The following is a 24,376-nucleotide window of genomic DNA, read 5'->3' as shown; positions in this document are numbered from 1 at the left end:
TCGTGCGATTACGCTCCCTGGCGCGGACGTTGTCGGGAGTTGTAGTCCGGTCGAACTGGCGCGGAGGTTGCCGGGAGTTGTAGTCCTTCCGGGGTGAGCGTTGCAGAGCCTCGGGAAGTGGAGGCTGGAGGAGCCACGGGTGGTGCGGTTGCTGCTCGGGCGCTGCTCGTGGGCGGGTCATGAACGGGCCGGCGGACGGTGAAGTGGACTACAAAAAGAAATACCGGAACCTGAAGCGGAAGCTTAAGTTCCTCATCTATGTGAGTGTTGCTGTGGGGGAGGTTGTGAAGTATGAGGCCTGGCGCTGAGAGGACCTCAGTTTACCCATGTGTAAAGGGGGTGGGGCGAGATGTTTCTTGGTTCTGGCCTGTTACAGACTTCCCTTGGCTCAGCACCCGCCCTGTCTGTACTACAGGAACACGAGTGCTTCCAGGAGGAGCTCAGGAAAGCGCAGAGGAAATTGCTGAAGGTGTCCCGGGACAAGAGGTGAGGCACATTGTGGGGGAGAAGGTGATATGACTCTTAGGGATCTACATTCTGGCCCCCTCCTGGGATGGGTTCACAGATGCATGGACTCTTAGAAGGATCTTGTGGGCCCTCTTGGAGGAGCTGGGACTCATGAGAAACATTGCTGAAATGGAAATAATCTCTCTCCTTCACCTCTCCCCCCAGCTTCCTTCTAGACCGACTTCTGCAGTATGAGAACGTGGACGAAGACTCTTCTGGTGAGCAAGGTCGTGAAAAGCTGAAAGAGGACATGGCTTCTGGCACTTAAGCAAGTCTTCTAGGCCCTTCCTCTTAGGATGTGGAAATTGATGCAACCTAGTTGTCTTCTGCCTTCCACCACTACCATCCCGTTCATTGCAGTGTTGTTGGGCATCTGCTGTGTTTTAAGCACCATGCTTGGCACAGGGTAGCAAAGATGGACAAAGCCTTTGGTCCCTTGTCACTTACATCTTAGTTGGGTGGGTGTGGTAAGTGAAAAAGTGAACTTGAGGCGGGCGTGGTGGTGCACGCCTTTAATCCCAGCACTCAGGAGGCAGAGGTAGGAAGTAGGTAGGAGGATCGCCATGAGTTCGAGGCCATCCTGAGACTACATAGTGAATTCCAGCTCAGTCTGAACTAGAGCGGGACTCTACCTTGGGGGCCTGGGGGCGGGGGAGGGACTTGAAAGCCAGAGGTTGTGACACATGCTTTTAATACCATCACTCATAAGGCTGAGGCAGGAGGATGACAAGTTAGAAGCCAGCCTGGGCATACATGAGACCTAGTGTTAAAGAAAAAAGTGGGGTGGGAGGGAAGAAACAAAAACACCCCTATAGTTAAGTGGTGGTAAGAACTTGAGAGGTGGTTGTGGTAACCCATGCCTTTAACCCCAGCACTCGTGAGGATTGCTGTGAGTTCTAGGCCAGCCTGGGCTAGAGCAGGACACTACATTAAAAAAAAAAAATTGAAGAGAATTAAACAGCGTAATGTGGTAGTAATTACAGTAAAACAGTAGTTGACTTTTTTTGTTTTGTTTTGTTTTGTTTTGTTTTGTTTTTGGTCTTTTTGGGGTAGGGTCTTGCTTTAGCCCTGGTTAACCTGGAATTCACTATGCAGTCTCAGGGTGGCCTCGAACTCATGGTGATCCTCCTACCTCTGTCTCTCGAGTGCTGGGATTAAAGGCATGCACCACCATGCCTGGCCTGACAATTTTTTATTATAAAAGGTCAGATAAGTAATTTTGGCTTTGTAGAACATAGTCTCAAAGCAAACTATTTGGCTGATGTGAGAACAGCCATAGCCAATTTGTAAATAAACAAAGATGACTGTGTTCTGATAAAACCTTAGGAGACACTGAAACTTAAATTTCATATAATTTTTTTATTATTTTCTTTTTGAGATAAATTACCAATATGTGTCCCAGATTGGTCTTAAGTTCATGATTTTACTGACTCAGCTTTCCAGTGTTGGAATTAGAGGCTTGTACCACCACAACCAGCTTTTTTTGTTTGTTTGTTTTTTCCATTTTCATGGTAGAGTCTTGCTCTAGCCCAGGCTGACCGGAAATTAGTTTTAGGCTGGCCTCGAACTCACAGCAGTCCTCTACCTCAGCCTCCCAAGTGCTGGAATTAAAGGTGTGCACCACCTGACTTCCACAGCCAGCTTTTTTTTGGTTTTTCAAAGTAGGGTTTTACTCTAGCCCAGGCTGATCTGGCATTCACTATGTAGTCTCAGGGTGGCCTAGAACTCATGGTGATCTTCCTACCTCTGCCTTTTGAGTGCTGGGATTAAAGGCTTGCACCACCACGCCCAGCCAGCTTTTTTTTTTTTCTCATTTATTTATTTGAAAGTGACAGAGAAAGAGAATGAGCATGCCAGGGCCTACAGCCACTGCAAGCGAACTCCAGACGCATGCACCAAATCGAGTCTCTGGGGTCCTTAGGCTTCACAGGCAAGTGCTTAACCGCTAAGCCATCTCTGCAGCCTGCAGCCAGCTTTAAAAAAAGAAAATTTCCCAGCCATTGAAAAATGTAAAGCTGGGCACGATGGTACAAACCTCTAATCCTAATTAAGAGGTGGAGGCAGGAGGATTAAGAAATTTAACAGCCAAGTGTAGTGTTGCACTCAGAAGACAGAGGTAGAATCACTGTGAGTTTGAGGCCAGCTTGGGACTGTAGAGTGAATACCAGGTCAGCCTGCGCTAGAGTGAGACCCTTCCTAGAAAAAACACACAAAATAAATATTTCAAAAGAAATGTAAGAACAGCCTTGGCTACGTGAACTAGACCTGGTATCAGAAAAGAGTAGGGGAAAGAAAGATAAAATAGGCCAGCCGGGCATGATGACTTACACCTGTAATACCAACCCTGGGGAGGCTGAGGCAGGAGAATTGCTGCAAGTTCCAAGCTAACCAGAACTACAGAATGAGACCTTATTTCAAATAGGCCATTCTATCTTGTAGGCCGCACAAAAGCAGGCAGCATGTAGCGTCTGAATAAAGTACACATGAGAAAGGCCTGTTTTGTGATGAATTTGGGCCGCAAGCTAGAGAAACAGCCCATATAATAAGACAGAGCTAGAGCTTTCTAGGTAGAATAACAATATAGATGCTGTGAGATAAGAATGACCCAGGCTTGTGCAGATAGCAGTAATGAAAAATAGACCACTGTTTTTAGTATTGTCTACAGTCAATTATATATTAAAAGCACAAGTCCTCCTGGTCGTGGTGATGCACGCCTTTAATCCTAGCACTTGAGAAGCTGAGGTAGGGGAATCATTGTGGGTGCAAGGCTACCCTGAGACTACATAGTGAATTCCATCCAGGCCAGCCTGAGCTAGAGTGAGACCTTACCTAAAAAAAATAATCACAAGCCCCCCACATACATCCACATGCATGCTTATAAAACAGAATTATTGAAACTTTTAAATATTTTGTTTTTCTTTACTTGAGAAAGAGGGAGAGAGAGAATAGGTGCACCAGCAGGGCCTCTAGCCACTGCATTACAAATTCCAGACACATGTGTCATTTTGTGTATCTGGCTCATGTGGGTCCTAGGAAATTGAACCTGGGTCTTTGGCTTTGCAGGCAAGTGCCTTAACTGCTAAGCCATCTCTCCAGCCCTGAAACTTTTTTTTTTTAAGATTACCAAATGTAATTCATCCTTATATTTCTTACACTGTTCTTGTCCCTCCTTTAATGCTACAGAGTGATAAGTTGATTTCATGACCACTAATGAATTACAGCCCACAATTTGTCAGCTGGGCATGGTGGTGCACGCCTTTAATCCCAGCACTGGGGAGGAAGAGGTAAGAAGATCGCTGTGAGTTCAAGGCCTGAAACTATATAGTGATCCCAGGTCAGCTTGGGCTAGAACAAGACCCTACCTCAAAAAATAATTAAAAAAAATAAAAGCCAAGCATGGTGGCACAGGCCTTTAATCTCAGCACTTGGGAGGCAGAGGAGTATCACCATGAGTTCGAGGCCACCCTGAGACTGCATAGTGAATTTCAGGTCAGTCTGGACTAGACTGAAACCCTACCTTGAAAACCAAAAAAAAAAAAAAGAAGAAAAAAAAAAATAACCCACAATTTGAAAAAGTCCAAAAAATAGGCATTGTGGGCCTATTCTAGAATGAGGACCTTATAAGATGATCACACACAATGTTTCCTTTCCAGTGTCTTTAAACACTGGTCTACTGGATATGATGGCCAGGATCTTAAGAGAAAGATAGTGGGGCCAACCGGGGCTGCATTTGAGACTCTGTCTGGAAAATAAAAACATTAGTTAAGGGCAGGGATTTGCAAATGCTAGCCAACTAAGCTGCTTGCTTTTCTTTTTTTCCTTTATTTATTTGAGAGTGACAGAGAAAGAAAGAGGCAGACACAGAGAGAGAGAGAATGGGTGTGCCAGGGCTTCCAGCTACTGCAAACAAACTCCAGATGTGTGCGCCCCCTTGAGCATCTGTCTAACGTGGGTCCTGGGGAATCGAGCCTTGAACCAGGGTCCTTAGGCTTTACAGGCAAGCGCTTAGCCGCTAAGCCATCTCTCCAGCCCAAACTGCTTGTTTTTATAAATGTTTTTTGGACTACATTCCATGCATTTATTTACTGTTACTGAAGGTTTATAGATAGGGCCAGAGGAATAGGCAAAGGCCAGCTTCATAGGTCACGGCAGGAAGTTTTAACTTTTCTAGTCAAGCCTCATTCCCTGTTTCTCCCTTAAGACCTTCCAGTTAACTTACTGTTTGAGGTGAACTTTAGGATAGGAGACTGAGAGAACCCAGGGTCAGAGTAGGTTAAATATAAGGAGCATGAGTCAGAGATAAAGTCTCCATTCATATCCTGGAGAGGCCCACACATGCCACACTTCTCAGCACAGTGTGAGAGGAGGTTCTGGGAGAAGCAACATTTACCTGGACCCAAGGGATTCTGGAGAACTTCTTAGAAGAAGAGGCCTTTAATCTGTAGTTTAAAGAATCATACCTGGACAACCTTGCCTTTAATCCCAGCATGTGGGAGGCTGAAATAAGAGGCCAACCAGGAGCTACAGAGTGAATTCCAGGTCAGCCTGGGCTGGAGTGAGAGCTGGCCTCAATAATAGTAAAAGAGAATTGGACATGGTGATAGCATGTGTTTGTAATCCAAGCTCTCAGAAGGTCAAGGAAGGAGAATTGCAAATTCAAGGACAGCCTTGGTTGCATAGCAAGAACTTGTCTTAAAAATATTTTAGGGCTGGAGCGGAAGGGATGTCTTAGTGGTTAAGGCATTTGCCTGCAAAACCAAAGGACCAAGGTTTGATTCCCCAGGACCCATGTTAGCCAATGCACAAGGTGGCACATGAATCTGGAGTGAGTTTGCCATGGCTGGAGGCCCTGGCATGCCCATTCTCTCTCTCTGTCTCCTTCCCTCTTATCTCTTTATCAAATAAATAAAATATTTTTAAAATATTTTAGGGCTGGAGAAATTGTTTAACCATTCAGGAAGTTGCTGGCCAAGTGAAAGCACCCAGGTTCTATTCCCCAATAGCCATGTAAAGCCAGATGCACAAGGTGGAGGCACACACACCTGGAGTTTATTTGCGTTGGCTAGAGGCCCTGGTGCACCCATTCTCTAACTCTCTCTGCCTCTTTCTCTCTCAAATAAATAAATTATTAGAAAAGACAGGTGTAGTGGCATACTCCTTTAATCCCAACACTTGGGAGGCAGAGGTAGGAAGATAGGATTGCTGTGAGTTTGAGGCCACCCTGAGACTGCATAATGAATTCCAGGCCAGCCTGGGCTAGAGCAAGGCCCTACCTTAAGAAAAACCTTATTTTATTTAGCTGAGCATGGTGTTGCACACCTTTAATTCCAGCACTAAGGGAGCAGAAGTAGGATCGTCATGAGCCTGAGAGTACATAGTGAATTCCATCTTAGGCTGGGCTAGAGTGAGATCTTACCTCGAAAAAAAAAGAAAAAGAAGAAGAAAGAAAGAAAGGTAGGCTAGCTGGATGTGCTGGTGCATGCGTTTTATCCCACAGCACTTGGGAGGCAGAGGTAGGAGGATTGTTGTGAGTTTGAGGCCAGCCTGAGACTACAAAGTGAGTTCCAGGTCAGCCTGAGCTACAGCGAGATCCTTTAAAGGTAGGCTGAGGGCAAAATAAACTGTTAATGCCTTCAGGAAATGAGGAGGTGCCTGTCTGGAGGGATGTAACCAGGGTTATGAAACTGGGTTGGACAGTGAGTGTTGAAGAGTGGTAAGACTGCTGACTAGGTTTTGATGTGACAGTTGGAATGGGGAGCAGTAGTTGAGAGGTTGGAGGGTAGGTTAGTGGAACCCTGAATAAGGAAAATGGAGCCGAAATAGAAGCTGAAGGAGCCTTAGAGACAAATGAGGGAGTGTAAAGTAATCCAAGGAGCCTCAGCCCTGAGTCCGGGTCTCAGCCCACACCTGCCTTCTGAGCTTCAGTGACCTCATCTGGAAGGGGAAGTGGTATTCTTACCTTCTTCCTTCAGTGCCTCTGAAGACCAAAGAGGTGGTGAGTGTAGAGGAGCCTGGGACATAGTATGAACATGGCAAGTGTGTTATGAAGGAGCCAAAAGCAGGAAACGGGCATGAAAGCTGGGGAGTGGTCTGCCTTCCCAGAGTAGTATGTATGTGTGCCGACTAGGGAGTGAGTTCATTTCCTTAGGGCCCTTCTATGTTGTTAGAGCTCTCTGATAAACTGCCCCCCAACTCCACTGACCAGCCCTCCCCTTCACAGACTCAGATGCCACTGCATCTTCAGATAACAGTGAGACAGAGGGGACACCCAAGTTGTCGGACACTCCGGTTCCCAAGAGGTAAGAAGCAGCCAGCAATCCCCAGGGCAGGGCAGGAGTGATGGGTAGACTTGGGCCTCCTAGGTGCCTCTGACACCTTCCTGTCTTCCCTTTAGGAAGAGAAGCCCTCCTCTGGGGGGTACCCCCTCCCCTTCCAGCCTCTCCCTGCCTCCTTCAACAGGATTTCCCCTGCAGTCCTCCGGAGCCCCCTCCCCATACCTGAGCTCGGTAAGTTGGGGTCAGTGTTAGGAAGTGGTGGGCTATGATGCCTGGGAATAAAGTGGGCATCATTTGGGCAAAGGGGCTAGGCCTCAGGTTAAGGCCTACCAACTCAGGACATGTGTCCAGGTATGGCCAGCAAGCAAGTGTCCTTCAGAGGGTGTGAGTCACGGTTACCTGCTTCTCTTATGTAGGACTAGGGAGCAGACCCAGGACATAGTCCTGCTGCTGTCCCTCCCCCTTCTGTTCTTAGGAGCCACACTCATCACCATCTCTTTTGTTTTTCCATTCTTCCTCCTATTTGCATTTCTTTCCTTCACCCCTTGCCCTGACCACTCCATTTCCCATCTTCATCCCCTAACTCCCACCAGCAGCTGGCTTCCCCCCCTTATCCCCCATTCCCTTCTGACTACCTGGCCCTGCAGCTGCCCGAGCCCAGCCCCCTGAGGCCCAAGCTGGAGAAACGGCCCCGCCTGCCCCGGAAACTCAAGGTACCCTGATGTGGGAGGGGCCACAGCAGCAGGACAGCCATCTGAGGGAGGCGTAAGACAGGCTGGGTGTCTTAAGAACTCTGGGGGCGTTGGGGGTTTTGTTTTTTGACACAGAGCCTCATATGTCCCAGACTAGCCTTGAATTTGCTATGTAGCTGATGATGACCTTGAACGTCTTATCCTCCTGCCTCCACCTCCCAGGTGCTGGGATTACAGGTGTGCACCACCATGCAATGCTGGAGATTGTGTGTCTAGGCAAGCACTCTGCCTGCTGAGCTCTATCCCAAGCCCACTGTACAGGAACTTTGAAACACTGATTGCGATGCTAACATCCAGACCAGGGCTCAACACTGAGGGACAGAGCACAGACATCCTGGCCCACTGGCTCCTGTGGAGACAGAACTGGGCAGAACCACTCTTAGAAGACAGGCAGTGAGGGTGCTTACGGTTCTTTTCCCTGGCAGGGTCTGCGGTGTGGCCAGAACGAGTCATATTCACACAGGTCACAAGTACTATATTCAGCCCCTGAGGGAAGACACAACTGTGGAATGTAGAGTCCAGAGGCTCCTCAGTTACGTGACTGAATAGGTCTCCTGGACTCTGAGAATTGAACCAAGTGAAATCAACAGGTGTTCACTGAGCGTCTGCTATGGACCAGGCCCTGTCCAAGGTGCTGCGATTACAGCACTGTGCAGGGAGACACACCCCTGCCTCATGCAGCTCCTGGTCTAACAAGATGAGTAATAGGCCGCATGGAGAAAAGTGAAAGGGTGGAAGAGCATGGTGGGTGGAACCTTTTTAGTTCAGTGGTCTGGAGTGTTACTTAATTGGATACTTACGTGCAATGAGAGCAAGACATGTGGCTGTTTGAGAAAGTGTTTCAGATAGAGGAACAGTGCTTCTGTCAGGGAGACAGCCAGGCCCAAAGCCCCAGGGAGCATGCTTGTTTGGCTTGTGAAAAGACCTGATGGGAAGGAGGAGAGTCCAGTGTCAGCAGGTCAGAGACAGTGGCACCTGAAGAACCAGAATGCATAGGGCCTTGTGGGTCTGGAGAGACTTTGGCTTACATAGGCATGGGATGGGAGCCACTTGGGGAGGGTGAGCAGGGCAGGGTCGGATCCAGGTTACATTTTGACACATGACCCATATGGCTGTATGGAGATAAGCCTAGGAACAGAGGCAGGGCAGTCAGGATGGTAGGGAGGAGGCAACTGCAAGAGGCCTAGTAGAGTACACCATGGTTCTAGCCCAAAGAAGGGGCCACAGGATGTGTGTGAAGGAGAGAAGAGCCAAGCAGGGAGCTCCAGAGCTCGCTCCTGAGCAGTAAAGAAGCCTACTGGCCTTTTCGGAAAAGATTGTAGGAAGAGCGGGTTTTACAGGGAAAATAAGAATTCAGCTCTGGGAGCTGGGAGGCCATCTGAAACTGCAAACTAGACAGTGGCACGTGTGATCCTGGGGAGCACAGGGTGTGTACTTGGAGGTGGAGGGAGAAGGGAAGAAGGCTGAACGTGAAGCTCAGAAGCAGTGAGAAACTAGCCAAGATACGGTTAGGACCTGTCCGCTGGGAAGCACTGAGTAGGGACAGGGCCACTCAGTTCTCAGGACTCTGAAGCCACAAGCAAAGTGGGAGATTGTGTTTATAGTATTACGAGCATGGGTCCTGGGGATGCAGCTCAGGAGGAGAGTGCCCGCCTACCGTGTGCACTGCCAAAAATAAAAATCAGTGCCAGGCATGGTGGCACACGCCTTTAATCCCAGCACTGGGGAGGCAGAGGTAGTAGGATTGCTGTGAGTTCAAGGCCAATTCCAGGTCAGCCTGGGCTAGAGTGAGACCCTACCTAAAAAAAAAAAAAAAAGAAAAGAAAATCACGATAATAATGCTGGGCCTCTGCTGATTTGGCCTTCAAGACAGGTGGGTGGAAAAGCCAAGCCATGATGTCCTAGAGCAGATGGGAAGCCTGGTTTGTGGAGGCACGTGTGGACAAAGGCTTCTGGTCGCTGCTGTCCTGAATTAGGTTAGTAACCAGGTTAGTGGAAAGGCTGCTGTCAGTGTAGGGGGTAGGAGGGGTAAATCAGAGGAAGTCTGGAGAAGACAAAAAATTTGAGCACGAGTTAAGTAAGATCTTGATAGTTCCAAGTGAGGCCATAGTGGGAAGGGAGCACAGTGAGAAGTGGGCTACATACAGTAGAAGTGACCAGAGAGGATACTGGAAAGTAAAAAGTGAGTCACGGTCTAGACACCTGGTCAGGACGCAGCCCATCTCTGAGAAGGGAGTAAGTCTCTGACGTTTCCTGGTGAGAGCTATGGGAAGGAGGCAAGTGTAAACTGTGGGACAATGAAGGCTAATACAAGTCAGTTAAGAGTTGGGATTTCACCAACATCATGTGGCTCTGGCAGGACACTTGCTATACACATGAGGCACTGGGTTGGATTCCTGACACTCTAAAAATAAAAGTTAAAAGCTGGGAATTATCCTTGGTTGGGTTTGAATCTCAGTTCTTTCATGTATTTACCATATGACCTTGGGCTTGTCACTAACTCTGCATTTTTATTTTATTTTTATTTTTTGTATATTTTTTGGTCACTGGAAGCATGAGAAGCTAAAATTAGTGAAGGGATAAGGAACACAGCCCAGTGTCTGGGCCCTGGCACGTTAGCTGCTCCTGGTGGTGTTGAAGAGGTTTGGCTCAGGGCGAGGGTGCAGACAGGGTAACCAGCAGAAGCATGGTCCTTGTGGAACTGACCTCTCTAGTCGTGTGTGCAACTCCTCTGTCTGCTATCCATGTTTCTGGAGACCTTGCCCACCCCAGACCCCAGTATCACCCCAAGAAGAGAAGTCTCCTTGAGAAGCAGAGGGCAGACCACAGAGCCAGCTATGTCAGCAATCAAGAAGCCACTGTGGCCAGGCATGATGACGCACACCTTTAATTCCAGTACTTAGGAGGATCGCTGAGTTCGAGGCCAGCCTGGGATTACAGAATGAGGTCCAAGTGAAGCTGAGCTAGAATGAGACCCTCCCTCCAAAACAAACAAAAAGAGGCCATTGTGGAGAGCACAGATGAGTGTCTCCTGCCACCTCAATCCCAGGGTGCTGCCCAGTGTAGCCTAGGATCCTCTGGCATATGACAGTACCTTCCTTGCAGGGTGGTTCTAGAAGGTAGAGATCATTGATAAAATTCACCTAGCCCATAGTAGTGCCCACAATACACAAGCTGTTGCCCGCACCCAGAGCTCTGTGAGGACCTGGACAGGGTAGCGTGGAAGTGGACAGGGAAGAGGCCACTTCCCACCCTCCCAGGACAAAGCAGGACTTCGACACATAGAGAAGGTGCACCAGGTAGCAGGGTAAACCTGTTTGAGACACACTGCGCTGCCAGTCCTGAGGGCAGCTAGGGCTAAGGCCCTAGGCAGAGGGTGACATGCTCAGGTCTGTGTTCTAGAGCGATCACTCTGACTGCAGTGTGGAGGAGGAGCTGGATCTGGGAGAGGCTGAAGGCAGGGAATCCAGTTAGGAGGCTGGTACCTAGTCCAGGTGAGCCAAGGAGGACCTGGCCCAGGCTGGTGGCTGTTGGGATCCCATGGAGGGGCCCATCCACAATGTCATAGAAGCTGAGGGGCAAAGCCACCATCGAGGCTCCTGGCTCAGGCAGCTGGGGATGCCCTCCATAAGCCAGTAAGTCCCCAGGAGGAGGAGGGAGAGTGTCCAGTGGTGGCAGGTGGTACCTGAGGGGCTCAGAGGCAGGAGGAAAGCACTCTGAGCTGGTACTGACTTCTGGCTGTAACTATGGTGACAGGGCAGCCAGGGTGCCTCCCTGGAGAGGGAAGGGCACAGCTTTTCTGTCCAAGTTTGCTGGCAAGCTCCTCCTGCTCCTCCCATCATGCCTCTATCCCTGCCCCTCACCTCCAGGCACTTGCTGGTTTGAGACTCTTAAGGGGCTCAAGTGGGGCAGACCCCATTCCAGAACTGGCCAGCTGAGTGTCTGCTGCCCCTTCCCCACCCCTAGAACTGCCTTCAGGGGCAGTGCCCAGCCTCCCAGAGGTGCCAGAACTTCTCTGACAATCCCTCCCTGTGTTTCTCCCCCTGATGCAGATGGCGGTGGGACCCCCTGACTGCCCTGTGGGCGGGCCGCTGACTTTCCCTGCCCGGGGTCCTGGGGCTGGGGTCGGGGCAGCCCTGACCCCCTTGCCCCCACCCAAGATGCCCCCCCACACGATCCTGAGCACCGTCCCTCGGCAGATGTTCAGCGATGCAGGCAGCGGGGATGATGCTCTGGACGGTGATGACGACCTGGTGATTGACATCCCGGAGTGAGCCCCAGGTGCCCTGCAGAGCCCTGCCCAGCACCCTCCCTGTGCCAGCATACTCGAGCTCACTTCCTCAGAGATGTTTATTGATGCCCAGTTGCCATGCTTCGGCCACTGACACAATCAGAAAAGGCGTAAACATGCACAGATGTCCCTCAGGAAGATGGCAGGGGCCCTCCCTTCATATCCCAGCCCCATTCAGGGGACAGTTATTTAAATTAGTAGCCAGGAGTGTCTGCCACCTCTTAGGGAGGCACAGATCCTATAGGGGCCATCCCTTTTAAAAGGGCAGCTGAACAAGGCTGGGACTTTTTAAATGAAGATTCTATATTAAAGGATTGGCTCTTTTTCTCTTTTTGCTTATCTTTTTTTTTTTTAAACATTCTCCTCCAAATCTCCCCTAATCCGACCTCCTCCCCTTTAGGATAGAGGGCCGGGCAGCCTGGAGAGGCCAAGAGAAGAGCAGTTTGGGGAGGGGCCTGGGCGCTGATAGGTCTCCCCCACCCCCACCATGTGCATGGGGTGGTTTGCATATTTGCAGGTAACAGCGAGTCAGGCAAGAGGAAAGTTTGCATATGTGAATATAGACCTCCACAGTCCCTTACAAGAAAACAGACCGACAGTCACAGAGACTCGCACAAAAATAAGACAGATAGTGCGGGGCGGGGGGCATCCCACCCCGTGTAAACGTGCAACACACTCGTGCGAAGGTTGGGTACTGGACCCAGCCTGAGGGGCAGTTGCATTCTGCTCAGGCCATAGGGAGAGCCCCGGCTGCTGGGGGCAGCTCGCTGGTCAGGGTGTGCCAGCGCTCCAGGGTTGCATCTGGCTGCTGTAGACAGTCTCTCCAATGCTTCCGAGCCTCTCCCCGGGCTCCTGGCCCCAGGGAAACACCACCTAGAAAGTGGCCAGGGCAGGTCCAGTCAGCTTCCAGCCTGGCAGCCCTCCCTCAAGCACCACAGTAGCTGTCTCCTCTCACCTATAAAGTCGTTGGATTTGCCAATATCATAGTCCCAGACTGTAACTTCTAGAGTCTTGGTGGCCAAAGTGGAGAGCTCCATCTCATAAAAAAATTCCTGGGAGCAAAGCAAGCCACACCCCATGAGGGCCTCTCCAACCCCACCCCTGCCCCAGCCCTTCTGGGTATGTGGTCTGCCATGGTTACCTCATTAAATTCTGGGTTTAGTGTCTTCTTCTTCACGCAGGTTTTATGCTTGGATTTCTTATCTACATCTGGTCTCAGATACCTGGGGGAGGGAGAGGAGAGCTGTGTGGTCAGGGACAGGCTAGGCCCCAGAGGGAGTTGGGTGAGGGTCAGGCTTAGGTGAGGGCTCACGTCTTCACATAAGGATCAGAGTAACCGTTGACATCCATGGCAGCCAGGTGGGCACAACGAATGATGCCCACCAGCAGCCCTCGCCGCGGGGTGCTGTAGCAGAGGCCCAGCAGGATGCGCCCACGCTCTTCCATCAGCCCAGAGCCCTGCTCTGCCTGTTCCAGCTGTGGAAACCAACACCAGCGTCAGCTGGGGCCTCCCCTGCCTCTCACCCAGACAGCTCCCCCCAGGTGCCTCACCTCCTTCAGGTAACAGGAGATGCCCCTCAGCGCTGCAGACATGGAAGAAGGTGAAGCAAGCTGAGAGAGCAAAGAGGTTTTAGCAAGCTGACCTCCTTAGGGCTCCTCCCCCACGAACCCCCATAACCTTGACACTGACCGGAACCTGGCGCTCAAGACAGATGTTAAAATGCTTCTTCTGTGAAGGTTTGAGGCGGCGGAGGGGCACTCGGATCTCCCCAATAAACTCATTGTGGCTCAGCTTGTCCTCATCACAGACGGAGATCCTGGCAGGGAACTGCAGGGTCAGGGCCCTGGGCATCTGAACCCCGCTCCGGAGGGAGAGACAGGTCCTCAGACCACTCCCAGCTCTGCCCTAAGTTCTCTCCACCTCATCTGTAAAATGGGCAGGAGCTTGAGAAGGACAATTGGATTTGCCCTGCTCTCTGCTCCAGGTTTTCCTAAATTCTCAGGACCTATTTAGCTATAGTAGGAAGCCACCACAAATCCAGTGAACTGCCCCCATGCTGGTCCTAAGAACACAAGCCAACTGAATACTACAGGCATGTGTTGGTGGGAGGTTGGCATGGCCACACAATGCAGACAGTAAGAGCTAGAAGGGCCTGGAGCTGTCTCGGATAGCCAAAAACACTGATCCCCTGGGGCCCTCCTGTTTTTTTTTGTTTGTTTGTTTGTTTTTTGCTGGAGCAGGGAGCCAACCTAGCAGAGATTCAGTAGCCCAAGAAGTGATTGCTGGGGCTGGAGAGATTGCCCAGTGGTTAAGGTACATGCTTGTGAAGCCTAAAACCCAGGTTTGATTCCCCAGTACCCATGTAAAACCACATGCACAGTGATCCATGCATCGTTTAAAAAGTGATTGAAGGGCTGGAGAGAGGGCTTAGTGGTTAAGCACTTGCCTGTGAAGCCTAAGGACCCAGTTAGAGACTCTATTCCCCAGGACCCACGTTAACCAGTTGTACAAGGAGGTGCACGCATCTGGAGTTCGTTTGCAGTGGCTGGAGGCCCTGGTGCACCCATTCCCTCCCTTTCTCTCTTTCTCTCTCTCTCTTTTTTTTTTTTTTTTTGGTACTACTATGCCCAGCACCCATTCTCTGCCTCTTATCTCTTTCTCTCCCTGCCTCTGTCCCTGCCACCTCCCTCCCTCCCTCAAACAAAATTCTTTTTTCAAGGTAGGGTCTCACTCTAGCCCAGGCTGACCTGGAATTTACTCTGTAGTCTCAGGGTGGACTCAAACTCATGGCGATCCTCCTGCCTCTGCCTCCCGAGTGCTGGGCTAATATATATATATTTTTTAAGTGGTTGGCTTGGGCTGGAGAGATGGCTTGGCAGCTAAACAGTTACAGTGTTTGCCTGCAAAGTTTCAAGGCCCATGTTCGACTCCCCAGATCCCACATAAACCAGACACAGAAGGTGATGCATGCACAAGGTGGTACACACGTCTGGAGTTGGATTTCAGTGGCTGGAGGTCCTGGCATGCCAATTCTCTCCCCCCACCCTCTCTCTCTCATTAAAAAAGGGGGGGGCTGGAGAGATGGCTTAGCGGTTAAGCGCTCGCCTGTGAAGCCTAAGGACCCCGGTTCGAGGCTCGGTTCCCCAGGTCCCACGTTAGCCAGATGCACAAGGGGGCGCACGCGTCTGGAGTTCGTTTGCAGAGGCTGGAAGCCCTGGCGTGCCCATTCTCTCTCTCCCTCTATCTGTCTTTCTCTCTGTGTCTGTTGCTCTCAAATAAAAATAAAAAAAAAAAAAATTAAAAAAAAAAAGCAATTGGCTTAACTTTTCTCCTCTGCAGACACTGCATTGCTGCTGTGACCAGCTGCTGTGCCAAGCAGCTGAGGCATGTAGACATGTTGAAATTCCAGCCCTGCCTCTAATTACCTGTTTGTGACCCCCTTGAGCCCCCACTCCCATCTGTAGAGATAACACTTATATGCCTCTTAAAGCTAGTCAAGAGATAGAGATGCTTCCTACTAAATAGGTGAGGCACATGTTGTGATCCTAGCACTCAGGAGGCAGGAGGATTGTGAGTTTGAGGCCAGCCTGAGCTGATCCTGTTTCAAAAAGGAAAAAAAGAGAGTGCCCAGTTACTTTTGAGCCTCGACCTCTCACATCTGGACCCCGGAGCCAGCTTTTCTGATATCTGCCTCTGTCCCTCCCACCTCTGACACCATGATGATCTCTAAAACAGCCCTGACCTGACTGCGCTCCTTTCCTCATGCAAGCTCTTCTGTGGTTCCCTAGTGGGAAAAAAAAAAGAGAGAGAGAGATCTATCCCAAGCCTGGGTTTGGCTGCTCCATTAACCTTGGGGAACATACTTTCCCAACATAAGAGAACTGGCAGCCTGAGGTTTTTACTGAGGACATGGGACAAGACTGGTAGCCTGAGGTATGGAGAGGTCTGACCTCAGCTTTGAGAAGGTGAACTAGGGAAAGCTTTTCAGAGGAGGCATGTCTTGGACTGAAGCTGGGAGACAGAAAGCCAAGAGCACTTTCCTGGTGGAAGAGACATGACTGACAACGGCTGGCATATAGGAAACTGAGCAGTGGAAAATGTGTTGGGGCAGCAATGCCAGGGATAATGTGGACCTGCTGCTGAAGGGCTGGGGAGCCACTGGCTGTTGCTGAGTATCATCGAGGTGGGGGCTTAATGAGACATAGGGTGTTCAACCAACCAACGCTTACAATGACAACTGTCCCACAGAGGTGCTGGGCTGGAATCCCTGGCCATAGGCAGGAAGAGCCCTCACCTGAGCACCTTGTGAGTGATGTCGTCATCAGTGATCCCGCTGTACGTCAGGTCCTCATTCCACACAGGGTTCAGCGTGTTCCTCTGAGTCTTAGTTTTTAGCTTATTAGCCTGGGATGTGGGGACAGAGGGTTCTGATGCATGTCCCCCCCCCGGCCTCTGGAGAGTGACGACAGGGACTGGGAGAGTCTGGGAGGCAGCCACAAGCAGGGCTAGGGCAGAGACATACCTTGCAGGCTCCTGGAAGAAGATGCAGCTTGACATAGGGGTCAGCTAGGCCGTTGAAATCCATGGGCTTGAGGCCCTGAGCACAGGGTAGGAAGAGGGCTGTTGGCTCCCTGCCTCTGCAAGGCTGAATCCCCCACAGGGTGAAGCAACAGGGAGGAAGGAGGAGCCCAGGTTCAGGAAGGATGGAGACCCCAGGGTGAATTCCTGGGAGGCAGGGTTGCCCACCTTGGCCCTGAGGATTCTACAATGCAGCATGCAAGAGGCCTGATCATAGAGAAGGTCAAACTCCAGCGTGCCCAGGGAAGCTACGGAAGAGGGAAAAGTGTGAGTCCTCTGGCCAAGACAGGTGTATGAGAGATCCTGTGACTGGGCACTGAATGTGTTTTGTCCCTATCTGTTGGGGTGTATGTGTGCTGGAGGCTGAGCAGGCATATGCATGCGCGTGTCTGGGTCCCTGGCTGGGCTGCAACGGGCTGTGTGGGTGGTGGAGTGTCTCAGCAGAAATATTGAATATTGAGCCTTGCTGAAGCTGTAATCTCCACCCGGACTGCAGCTGTGGTGGCGGGACTGGGACTGCTGTCCCTCTTCCCCCACCCCCACACACACCCAGGAGGCTGCCTCCCCCCATAAGCCCTGCAAGACCCCAGACTCACTGGTATCATCGGAGTCGTAGCTGTCCACCTCAGCTCCATCATCGGGTGTGGTGGCCCCAAGGAGAGCCGCAGGGGGGGCCAGAGCCAAGGGAGCTAGATGAGCTGGGGTCTCCCCACCACCCTCGGGTCCTGGCCCTCGGCGAGGGAAGTAGTCAGAGATCTGTCGGATGGGCCGGATGGGCCCAGGGCACACATTGATGGCCATGTGCTCCTGGATGTTGATGGTCATGCGGTCGCCCCTGCGGCCCCTCATGCAGCACTTCTGGCAAGCGGACTGGGTGTGAGAACTGGAGTGTCTGGCCCCGGGCCAGGCACGGCCTCTGAGTCTGTGGGGCCCTCACTGACCTCTCTTCCTCGGTGTCAAGGGAGAGGGTAGCTTGTGCCAGCGGGTGGGCATGCAGGCAGAAGGCCTGGCTCCACAGGGGCTGGGCTTCCAGGTCACTCCTAGTAGAAAGATCGTGACTCCCCCTTAACCTCACCTACCTACCTCTAGATTGTTCCCCTGTTCCAGCGCTTTCCTCTCATCCCGGGCTCCCTTCTCTCCGCACCCCTGTATACCCCCAAGGGACCCCACAGGTCCTCTCCTCTGTTGCTCTGAGGCGTTGGGCATCGTCTTCTGCACCAGGCAAACCTGGGCTGGCCAAGGTGTCACCCATCCTTCTAGCTTCCCTTCATTCAGTCCAAGCTACTGCATCATCCCCTACCACCGTCATCGCCCCTCGCAAGGTGGGGACCCCCCGCCTCAGATGCCACCTCCGGAGCGCCACTCCGCAGAAGAGCCAGAGATGGAGCCCGCGGCAGGGCTAACCACCCCCGGAGCACACAGGCTAACGCTCGCCCTCGCCCGCGCGCCCCCGGACGGCCCAGCCCCCCTGCACCTGTCTCTGCACCTCCAACAGGTGCCCAGACGCCGGGCAGCCCGCGGGCTCTTGGCTGGGCGGCGGCGGCCGGCGAGTCCCAGGGCGGCGGGCGAGCGGAGTGGAGTCCGGCTGTGCGCCGAGCGGGAGGGAGGAGGGAGCGCGGCAAGCGCGGGAGGAGGGGGAGAGCGGGCGGAGGCGCCGCGGCCCGCGGGCGGGGGGCGCCGGCTGGGGAGGGGCGGGGGCGGGACTCTCCGGCTGCCCCTGGCCGCGCACCACGCGTCCGCCTGGGAGCGCCCGCGAGGGCACCACCACCACCGGACACGTGTGCTCGCACTCCCACGCACGGGCACGCGGGGGCTGGCATCCACGAGTGTGCACGCAGACCCGGGCACTCCCGCGTGCACATAACCCAACGCCTGTGCTCGTGTGTGCAAACTCATATCCGTTCACCAAACGCAGACACGGGCGGGCACACTCGCCCAAGAACTTCGCATTGCACACTCACCAACACACGGGCTCCCGGCGCCAGCACGGACCAGGCACGAGAATTGCCCGGTGTTTCCCAACTCCTCCAGGAAGACCCAGGCCGCCGCGCCTGCCCGCCAGTCCGCCGTGCCCACGGAGCCTCCGCCTCCCCTGGCTTCCTCCTTCCCTCGCTCCCAGGTCTCCTGGGCCAGACCACCAGCCTAGTTGCTATGGCGACACTCACACATGCACGCGCGCGCGCACACACACACACTCACACTCACACCCGCGCTGGAGAGTGAAGAGGGGCAGTGTCTTCCCCACTCGGATGTCCTCAGGGGCGTGGTTTAGAGATCCGCAGTGGCCTAGGGGCAGCCGGGGAAGGGGGTCTTATTAGTTTTCTGGCTGGCGCTAGCCTGGCATCTCAGGGTCACTGATCCGTGCTGGGGAACCTCCAAGTCTGAAGGACACTCAGAAGCCTGAGACATGATTTTCCCACGCCTCCTCGCTTCTCGTGTCCCCACCAGGCCCCCTGGACCACATCTCCTTGGGGAATTCACCGTCCCCTCCTCCACCCTCTGCTGTCTACAGTGCTGCCCCTCAAGTGGGGAGGGACATCTGCGCCAAGGCCTGCGATCTGAGGAGGCCTGCCACCTCCACCCTGCCCTCCAGCGCCTCGCCCCTAGTCTTCTGTTTATTCTGTGATCTTTGAGAACAGGTCTCCGTAGGTAACCCAAGATACTGAACGTCCTGCCCTAGCTTAGCCTGTGCTGGAATCCCAGACTTGTGCTGCTACCTGGGCCTTCAACCCAGCCTTTGATCTTGACCCCCCAACCCTCCCTTTTGGAAAGACAAAGCCCTAAAAGGCTGCCAGGGTACTTCTCTGCCCACCACAGACTGGCAACACTTACCTCCAAGTCCAAAACACACCTGGATCCCTAGGCCTCTGGGCCTTTGCTCAGGTGCACACCTCTGCTGGTGACACCTGGACCATGCCAGGTTACCTGGTCCCAGGAGTGTCCCTAGAGCACCCCTCTTCTACCTCCTTCCCTTGTCCCCTTAGCTCTGCTGAGTTTTGTCTGCCTGTTAACATTTCTGCGTCTCATCAGCCAGGGAGTTGTGCACTGAGCAGGGGCTGATTCACCTCCAAGGCCCTACTGCCCCAGACTGGGCCTGGCACCAAGTCAGCCTAAGTGTTGAGACGTAACAGAAACTGAGCCAACACTGACTGCCCACTGAAACATGGGCAAGGTTGGGCTCTTGCGCAGTGTGTGCTTAGCATGCACGAAGCCCTAGATTGTGGGGTGCTGAGAAGCACCCCCCAAAAGCTAACGTTGGAAAGTTTGCTGTAGGGAAATTTTGCGCTTGTATTTTATCATAACTTTTCCTCTCCCCTCAGGTGGTCTTGAACTTACTACCATCCTCTTACCTAGGCCTCCTGGGATTAAAAGCATGCACCACCATGCCTGGCTTTATCATAACTTGTTTTTTCCAGGTAAGGTCTTGCTCTAGCCCAGACCTTAAACTCACAGCCACCTTAAAAAAAAACTTATCATGACTTTAAAGAATTTAAATTTTGCTGGGCATGGTGGTGCATGCCTTTAATCCCAGCACTCAGGAGGCAGAGGTAGGAGGATCACCGTGAGTTCAAGGCCACCCTGAGTGAAGTCACCACAGAGAATTCCAGGTCAGCCTGAGCTACAGTGAAACCCTACCTTGAAAAACAAAACAAAAACAAAAACAAAAAACATTAGATTTGGGCTGGAGAGATGGCTTAGCGGTTAAGTGCTTGCCTATGAAGCCTAAGGACCCCGGTTCGAGGCTCGGTTCCCCAGGTCCCACGTTAGCCAGATGCACAAGGGGGCGCACGCGTCTGGAGTTCGTTTGCAGTGGCTGGAAGCCCTGGCGTGCCCATCCTCTCTCTCCCTCTATCTGTCTTTCTCTCTATGTCTGTCACTCTCAAATAAATAAATTAATTAATTTAAAAAAATTAGATTTATTTTCAGTCAGAGAGAGAGAGAGCAAGAACATGGGCACGCCAGGGCCCCTGCCACTACAAACTCCAGACACACGTGCTACTTTGTGCACCTGGCTTTACATGGGTGCTGGGGGATCAAACCCAAGAAGGCAGGCTTTGGTAGCAAGCAACTTTAACTGCTGAGTCATCTCCCCAGCCTGCAACTTAAAAAAAAAAAAAAAAAAAGATTATTTATTTGCAAGTGGAGGGAGACAGGAGAGAGAGAGAGAAAGAAAATGGGCCCACTAGTGCCTCCAGCTGCTGCAAATGAACTCCAGGTGCAGGCGCCACTTTGTGCACCTGGCTTTACATTGGTACTGGGGTATCAAACCTGGGTTGTTAGGCTTTGCAAGCAAGTGTCTTAACAGCTGAGCCATTTCTCCAGCCCCACACTTTTTTTTTTAAGTAAGAGGAATATCAAACTAGGCAGAGCCCAGTGTGGTGGCGGGTGCCTTTAATCCCAACACACTCAGGAGGCAGAGATAGGAGGATCACTGTGAGTTCACGATCAACCTGAGCTACATAGCAGAACCCGGTCTCTAAGGGAGAAAGAGAAGGCTGAGTTTGGTGTTGCAAGCCTGTGACCCTTAGTACTTAAAAGGCAGGAGCATTGATCCCTGTGTTCCAAGCCAGCCAGGGCTATAATGAGGGTGACCTTGGCCTAGATGCAGGCCACCTGCACCTGCTGTGTGATCACTGAGGCCACAGACTCTTTTTCCTTCTGCTGTCATCTCACAGTGCACAGCATGGGCCCAACCCGTCATACCTTGCCAGGCCTCCTTGAAGGCAAGGGTCCAGAAGAACAGCAGACGATGCCAAGCCTTGCCCTGTCCAGAGTTGGAAAGACTCTGCATCCAACATACCTATGTTGTGTCACTCCATACCTGCTCTGCTGGGAGCAGCAGCCTCTGCCCTCGGTCCTGCAGGGTGACAGACAAACCCACAGAGGATTCTACCCAGTGAGATGGATGGGGGGAGGGACAGGTGATGGTCAAGAGCCGGATGGTCAGGGCTCCTTTCCCAGGGAAGTGTGTCACATGCTGAGGAGTTGTTAACCACATCCAATAAGGAGCAGCAGTGGCCTTGAGGAGGCCTGTGAGCAAGCTGGAAAGCAGTCTAAAACCTAGAATAAGTTATGCCTGGAGCCTGCACCTGTGAGCCCAGCAGGGTGTGCGTTTCAGGCCAGAAACTTGGGCTACATAGCAAGACCCTCATTTCAGAAAAATCAATTTAAAAAAACAGAGGGGAGGGGTGCTGGAGAGATGGCTTAATGATTAAGGTGATTGCCTGCAAAGCCAAAGGACCCAGGTTTGATCCCCCAGGACCCATGTAAGCCAGATGCATAAAATGGCACATGTTCCAGACATGGTGGCACACGCCTTTAATCCCAGCACTTGGGAGGCACTTGGGAGCATAGGCCATAATGAGACCCTACCTCAAAAAAACAAAACAAAAAAAAAAGTGGCACATGTGTCTGGAATTTGTTTGCAGCAGCTGGAAGCCCTGGTATGCCCATTCTCTCTCTCTCTCATAAATAAAATAAAATAATTTAAAAAAAAGAAGAAGAGGAAGCTGGGCGTGGTGCCACATGCCTTTAATCCCAGCACTCAGGAGGCAGAGGTAGGAAGATTGCCTTGAGTTTGAGGCCACCCTGAGACTATGTAGTGAATTCCAGGACAGTCTGAGCTAGAGCAAGACCCTAACTTGGCGGTGGGCGAGGGGGGCAGAGAGTGGTCTAAAGCCAGCATGACTGACATGCTGTGAGAAAGCCAGTGTAAGATGGATAGGTGGCAGGACAGCCATCAAGCAAGTCAAACCAGGAGTAGTGTGAAGGCACTGAAAGATTAAGTTGCAGGTCCATGTCTTCTGGTTGGTTCGGGTGATGGTTGGAGGCTGAATCTTAGGATGTAAAAACAACTATAACTTAACCAGACAGAAGACTATCTCAGTAAACTGGTCAGATGAAATATAGCCTTGGTCTCAACAAGGAGGGAAGTCGAGAGGGAGGAAAAACAGATGAATTTGAGATTCTTCCCGCCTCCTTCTTCTCTTCCTCTTCCTCCTCCCCTTTCTTTTGTGATAGAATCTTGCTGCACATCCCAGGCTGGAGCTGACCAGAATCAACGCTCCTCTGCCTCGCCGGGGCCATCACACCCAGCCAGACTGGAGATTACTGTTGGAAATGGAGACTATAGTTGTTTGCCTGGGGCTTGTCAGCTAGAAGAAAGGGAGGGTTCTGTGTTGAGTAGAACATCTACAGGAAGCCCAGCACTCTGCTGCTGAGGTAAAATGAAGAGAGAGGGAGGTTTGGAGTTGGAAAATTGAGGGCTTCACACACTATGACTGTCAGAGATGCTTTGGGATACGGAGATGGAGCCGGAAGCTGGGTATAGGAGTCTGGAGCTCTGAGGAGAGGTCTTGGCTGGAAACATACATTTGTGAGTCACTAGCATATACATGGTATTTAAAGCCATGAGACTGGATGAGATCACCTAGAGAGAGGGAATACAGATAAAAGGAGACCCAAAGCCAAGCTGGCAAGAGAAGTCTTGAAGAGTGGGAGACAGGGACAGAAGACCCAATTGGGAGAGACTGAACAGAAAGGGAAGGGAGTGGCTTGGCTGCTCTACTGCTATGGTTGCTTAGGAGGGATGAAGGAAATGTCAACTGGGCATGGAGGTGCACAGTTTAATCCCAGTACTCATGAGGCTGAGATAGGAGTATCACTGTGAGTTTGAGGCCAGCCTGGGACTGCATACTGAATTCCAGGTCAGCCTGGGCTACAGTGAGACCCTACCTCAAACCACCCCCACAAAAAAGGGGCTGATGCCATTGGCGGATTTCACCAAAGTGGCTCCAGTGAGTGAGCTAATAGGGCTGAAGCTATATTCAGAGAAGTTGCATGGCTGCACATGCCTGGAACCCCAGTGCTGAGGGTTAGAGACGGGAGGACAACAACCAGTGAGCTGTTGGCCAGGGAGGTCCTTGATCCCCCTCCCCATATATAACAGGCCATTGCCAAGGCTCTTTGTTTTCCACCAGAAATAAATGGTAAGACCCTACTGCTGAAGATGCCACATGCTTGGGCTGCAAAATAACAGAAATCAAGCTGGAGCTGAGCTGAAAACCACTTCCATGTAGACCAGCTGACAGAAAGCAGAGAAAAGCTAGGCTGCATGGAGCCCTATGGGAGAGAGAGATAAGTCATCAACATAGACAACAGTGGACACTGCAAGCCTTGAGTGTGGCCAGCCAGGTCAAAGGAGCCAACAGGAGCAATAGCGGCATGTCTGCTATGAGGGAATCCAACCACTCTCTAATTGGACTGGAGGCCTGCACCATGGGAGGGACTACATGCCTGGTACTGAAAACCCAGTCAAAAGCCTGTGGCAGGGGAGGGGATGAGCCCTAGGAATGTTAACACCTGCTCTTGACTGGCTAAATGCATGTATTATACTCATCAAACTGCCCTGTAAGTGCTTTTCTTGACATTCATACCCACATATTAATGCTATTCTCACTTTTGATTAGAGAAGCTTCTCTTTTCAGATGGCAGTGACCACTGGGATGACCTAAGAGGCACCATAATGCTGAGAAGTGACAGAGGTGTGCTCAGCACTGAAACATCCCTATCACAACTTCCAAGGTTCGGGGTCCATTGTGGAAGAGGTGACGGAAAGAATGTAAGAGCCAAAGGAAGTATAGGACTGCCTACAATGCAAGCTTCCAGATGCAAAATGGCCTAACCTCATAATAGGAGGAAAAGATGATGACATTGAAATAAGAGAGACTAATTGAGATGGAGGGGATGTGATGGAGAGTAGATTTGTGAAGGGGAAAGTGGGAGAAGAAATGATAATTGTTTATTGTCTATAATTATGGAAGTTGTCAATTTAATAAAAAAACATTTGGGTTGGAGATATTGCTCAGTGGTTAAGGCACTTGCCTGCAAAACCTAATGACCTAAGTTCAATTCCCCAGTATACATGTAAAGCCAGATACACAAAGTGGTGCACATGACTGGGGTTCATTTG

General features: G+C 51.6%; 2 protein-coding genes across 15 annotated transcripts; one reads left to right on the top strand and one right to left on the bottom strand.

Moving 5' to 3' along the window:
- Positions 1-73: 73 nt before the first annotated feature.
- Positions 74-12,154, top strand: Ino80e (INO80 complex subunit E). 8 transcript variants are annotated; one of them, XM_045130776.1, is made up of 7 exons: positions 74-260; positions 377-486; positions 673-725; positions 6,728-6,806; positions 6,902-7,013; positions 7,430-7,495; positions 11,587-12,154. In XM_045130776.1, the coding sequence occupies exons 1-7, from the start codon at positions 180-182 to the stop codon at positions 11,806-11,808; spliced, it is 723 nt and encodes a 240-aa protein (XP_044986711.1). In that variant the 5' UTR covers positions 74-179; the 3' UTR covers positions 11,809-12,154. The 8 variants fall into 8 exon arrangements, with proteins under 8 accessions (XP_044986711.1, XP_044986709.1, XP_044986708.1 ...); XM_045130774.1 differs by having other exon boundaries at positions 75-260; positions 7,379-7,495; XM_045130773.1 differs by having other exon boundaries at positions 75-260; positions 7,376-7,495.
- Doc2a (double C2 domain alpha) lies at positions 11,867-18,616 on the bottom strand. Of its 7 annotated transcripts, XM_045130769.1 has the most exons (13): positions 18,366-18,616; positions 17,346-17,444; positions 17,001-17,262; positions 16,573-16,652; positions 16,349-16,423; positions 16,121-16,230; positions 15,569-15,610; positions 13,516-13,642; positions 13,377-13,436; positions 13,138-13,301; positions 12,967-13,048; positions 12,781-12,877; positions 11,867-12,698 (listed from the first exon to the last, which is right to left on the bottom strand). In XM_045130769.1, the coding sequence occupies exons 3-13, from the start codon at positions 17,251-17,253 to the stop codon at positions 12,553-12,555; spliced, it is 1,236 nt and encodes a 411-aa protein (XP_044986704.1). In that variant the 5' UTR covers positions 17,254-17,262; positions 17,346-17,444; positions 18,366-18,616; the 3' UTR covers positions 11,867-12,552. The 7 variants fall into 7 exon arrangements, with proteins under 7 accessions (XP_044986704.1, XP_044986703.1, XP_044986706.1 ...); XM_045130768.1 differs by lacking the exon at positions 17,346-17,444 and having other exon boundaries at positions 18,366-18,615; XM_045130771.1 differs by lacking the exons at positions 17,346-17,444; positions 18,366-18,616 and adding an exon at positions 17,891-17,984.
- Positions 18,617-24,376: the final 5,760 nt, after the last annotated feature.

The sequence above is a fragment of the Jaculus jaculus genome, chromosome 12, assembly GCF_020740685.1.
Source record: "Jaculus jaculus isolate mJacJac1 chromosome 12, mJacJac1.mat.Y.cur, whole genome shotgun sequence".
Taxonomy (NCBI): domain Eukaryota; kingdom Metazoa; phylum Chordata; class Mammalia; order Rodentia; family Dipodidae; genus Jaculus; species Jaculus jaculus.
The sequence above is the reverse complement of the archived record's forward strand: the minus strand, read 5'-3'. Positions and strand labels throughout refer to the sequence as shown.

Excerpts from the sequence above, each read along its gene's own strand:
- Ino80e (XM_045130773.1), top strand. The coding sequence starts at position 180 with ATGAACGGGCCGGCGGACGGTGAAGTGGACTACAAAAAGAAATACCGG. Across the intron at positions 7,014-7,375 it reads CCTCCCCATACCTGAGCTCG|CAGCTGGCTTCCCCCCCTTA; the intron begins GTAAGTTGGGGT and ends AACTCCCACCAG. Across the intron at positions 7,496-11,586 it reads GCCTGCCCCGGAAACTCAAG|ATGGCGGTGGGACCCCCTGA; the intron begins GTACCCTGATGT and ends CCCCTGATGCAG.
- Doc2a (XM_045130769.1), bottom strand. The coding sequence starts at position 17,253 with ATGAGGGGCCGCAGGGGCGACCGCATGACCATCAACATCCAGGAGCAC. Across the intron at positions 16,231-16,348 it reads TTCTTCCAGGAGCCTGCAAG|GCTAATAAGCTAAAAACTAA; the intron begins GTATGTCTCTGC and ends CCCACATCCCAG. Across the intron at positions 13,302-13,376 it reads TCTCCTGTTACCTGAAGGAG|CTGGAACAGGCAGAGCAGGG; the intron begins GTGAGGCACCTG and ends TGGTTTCCACAG.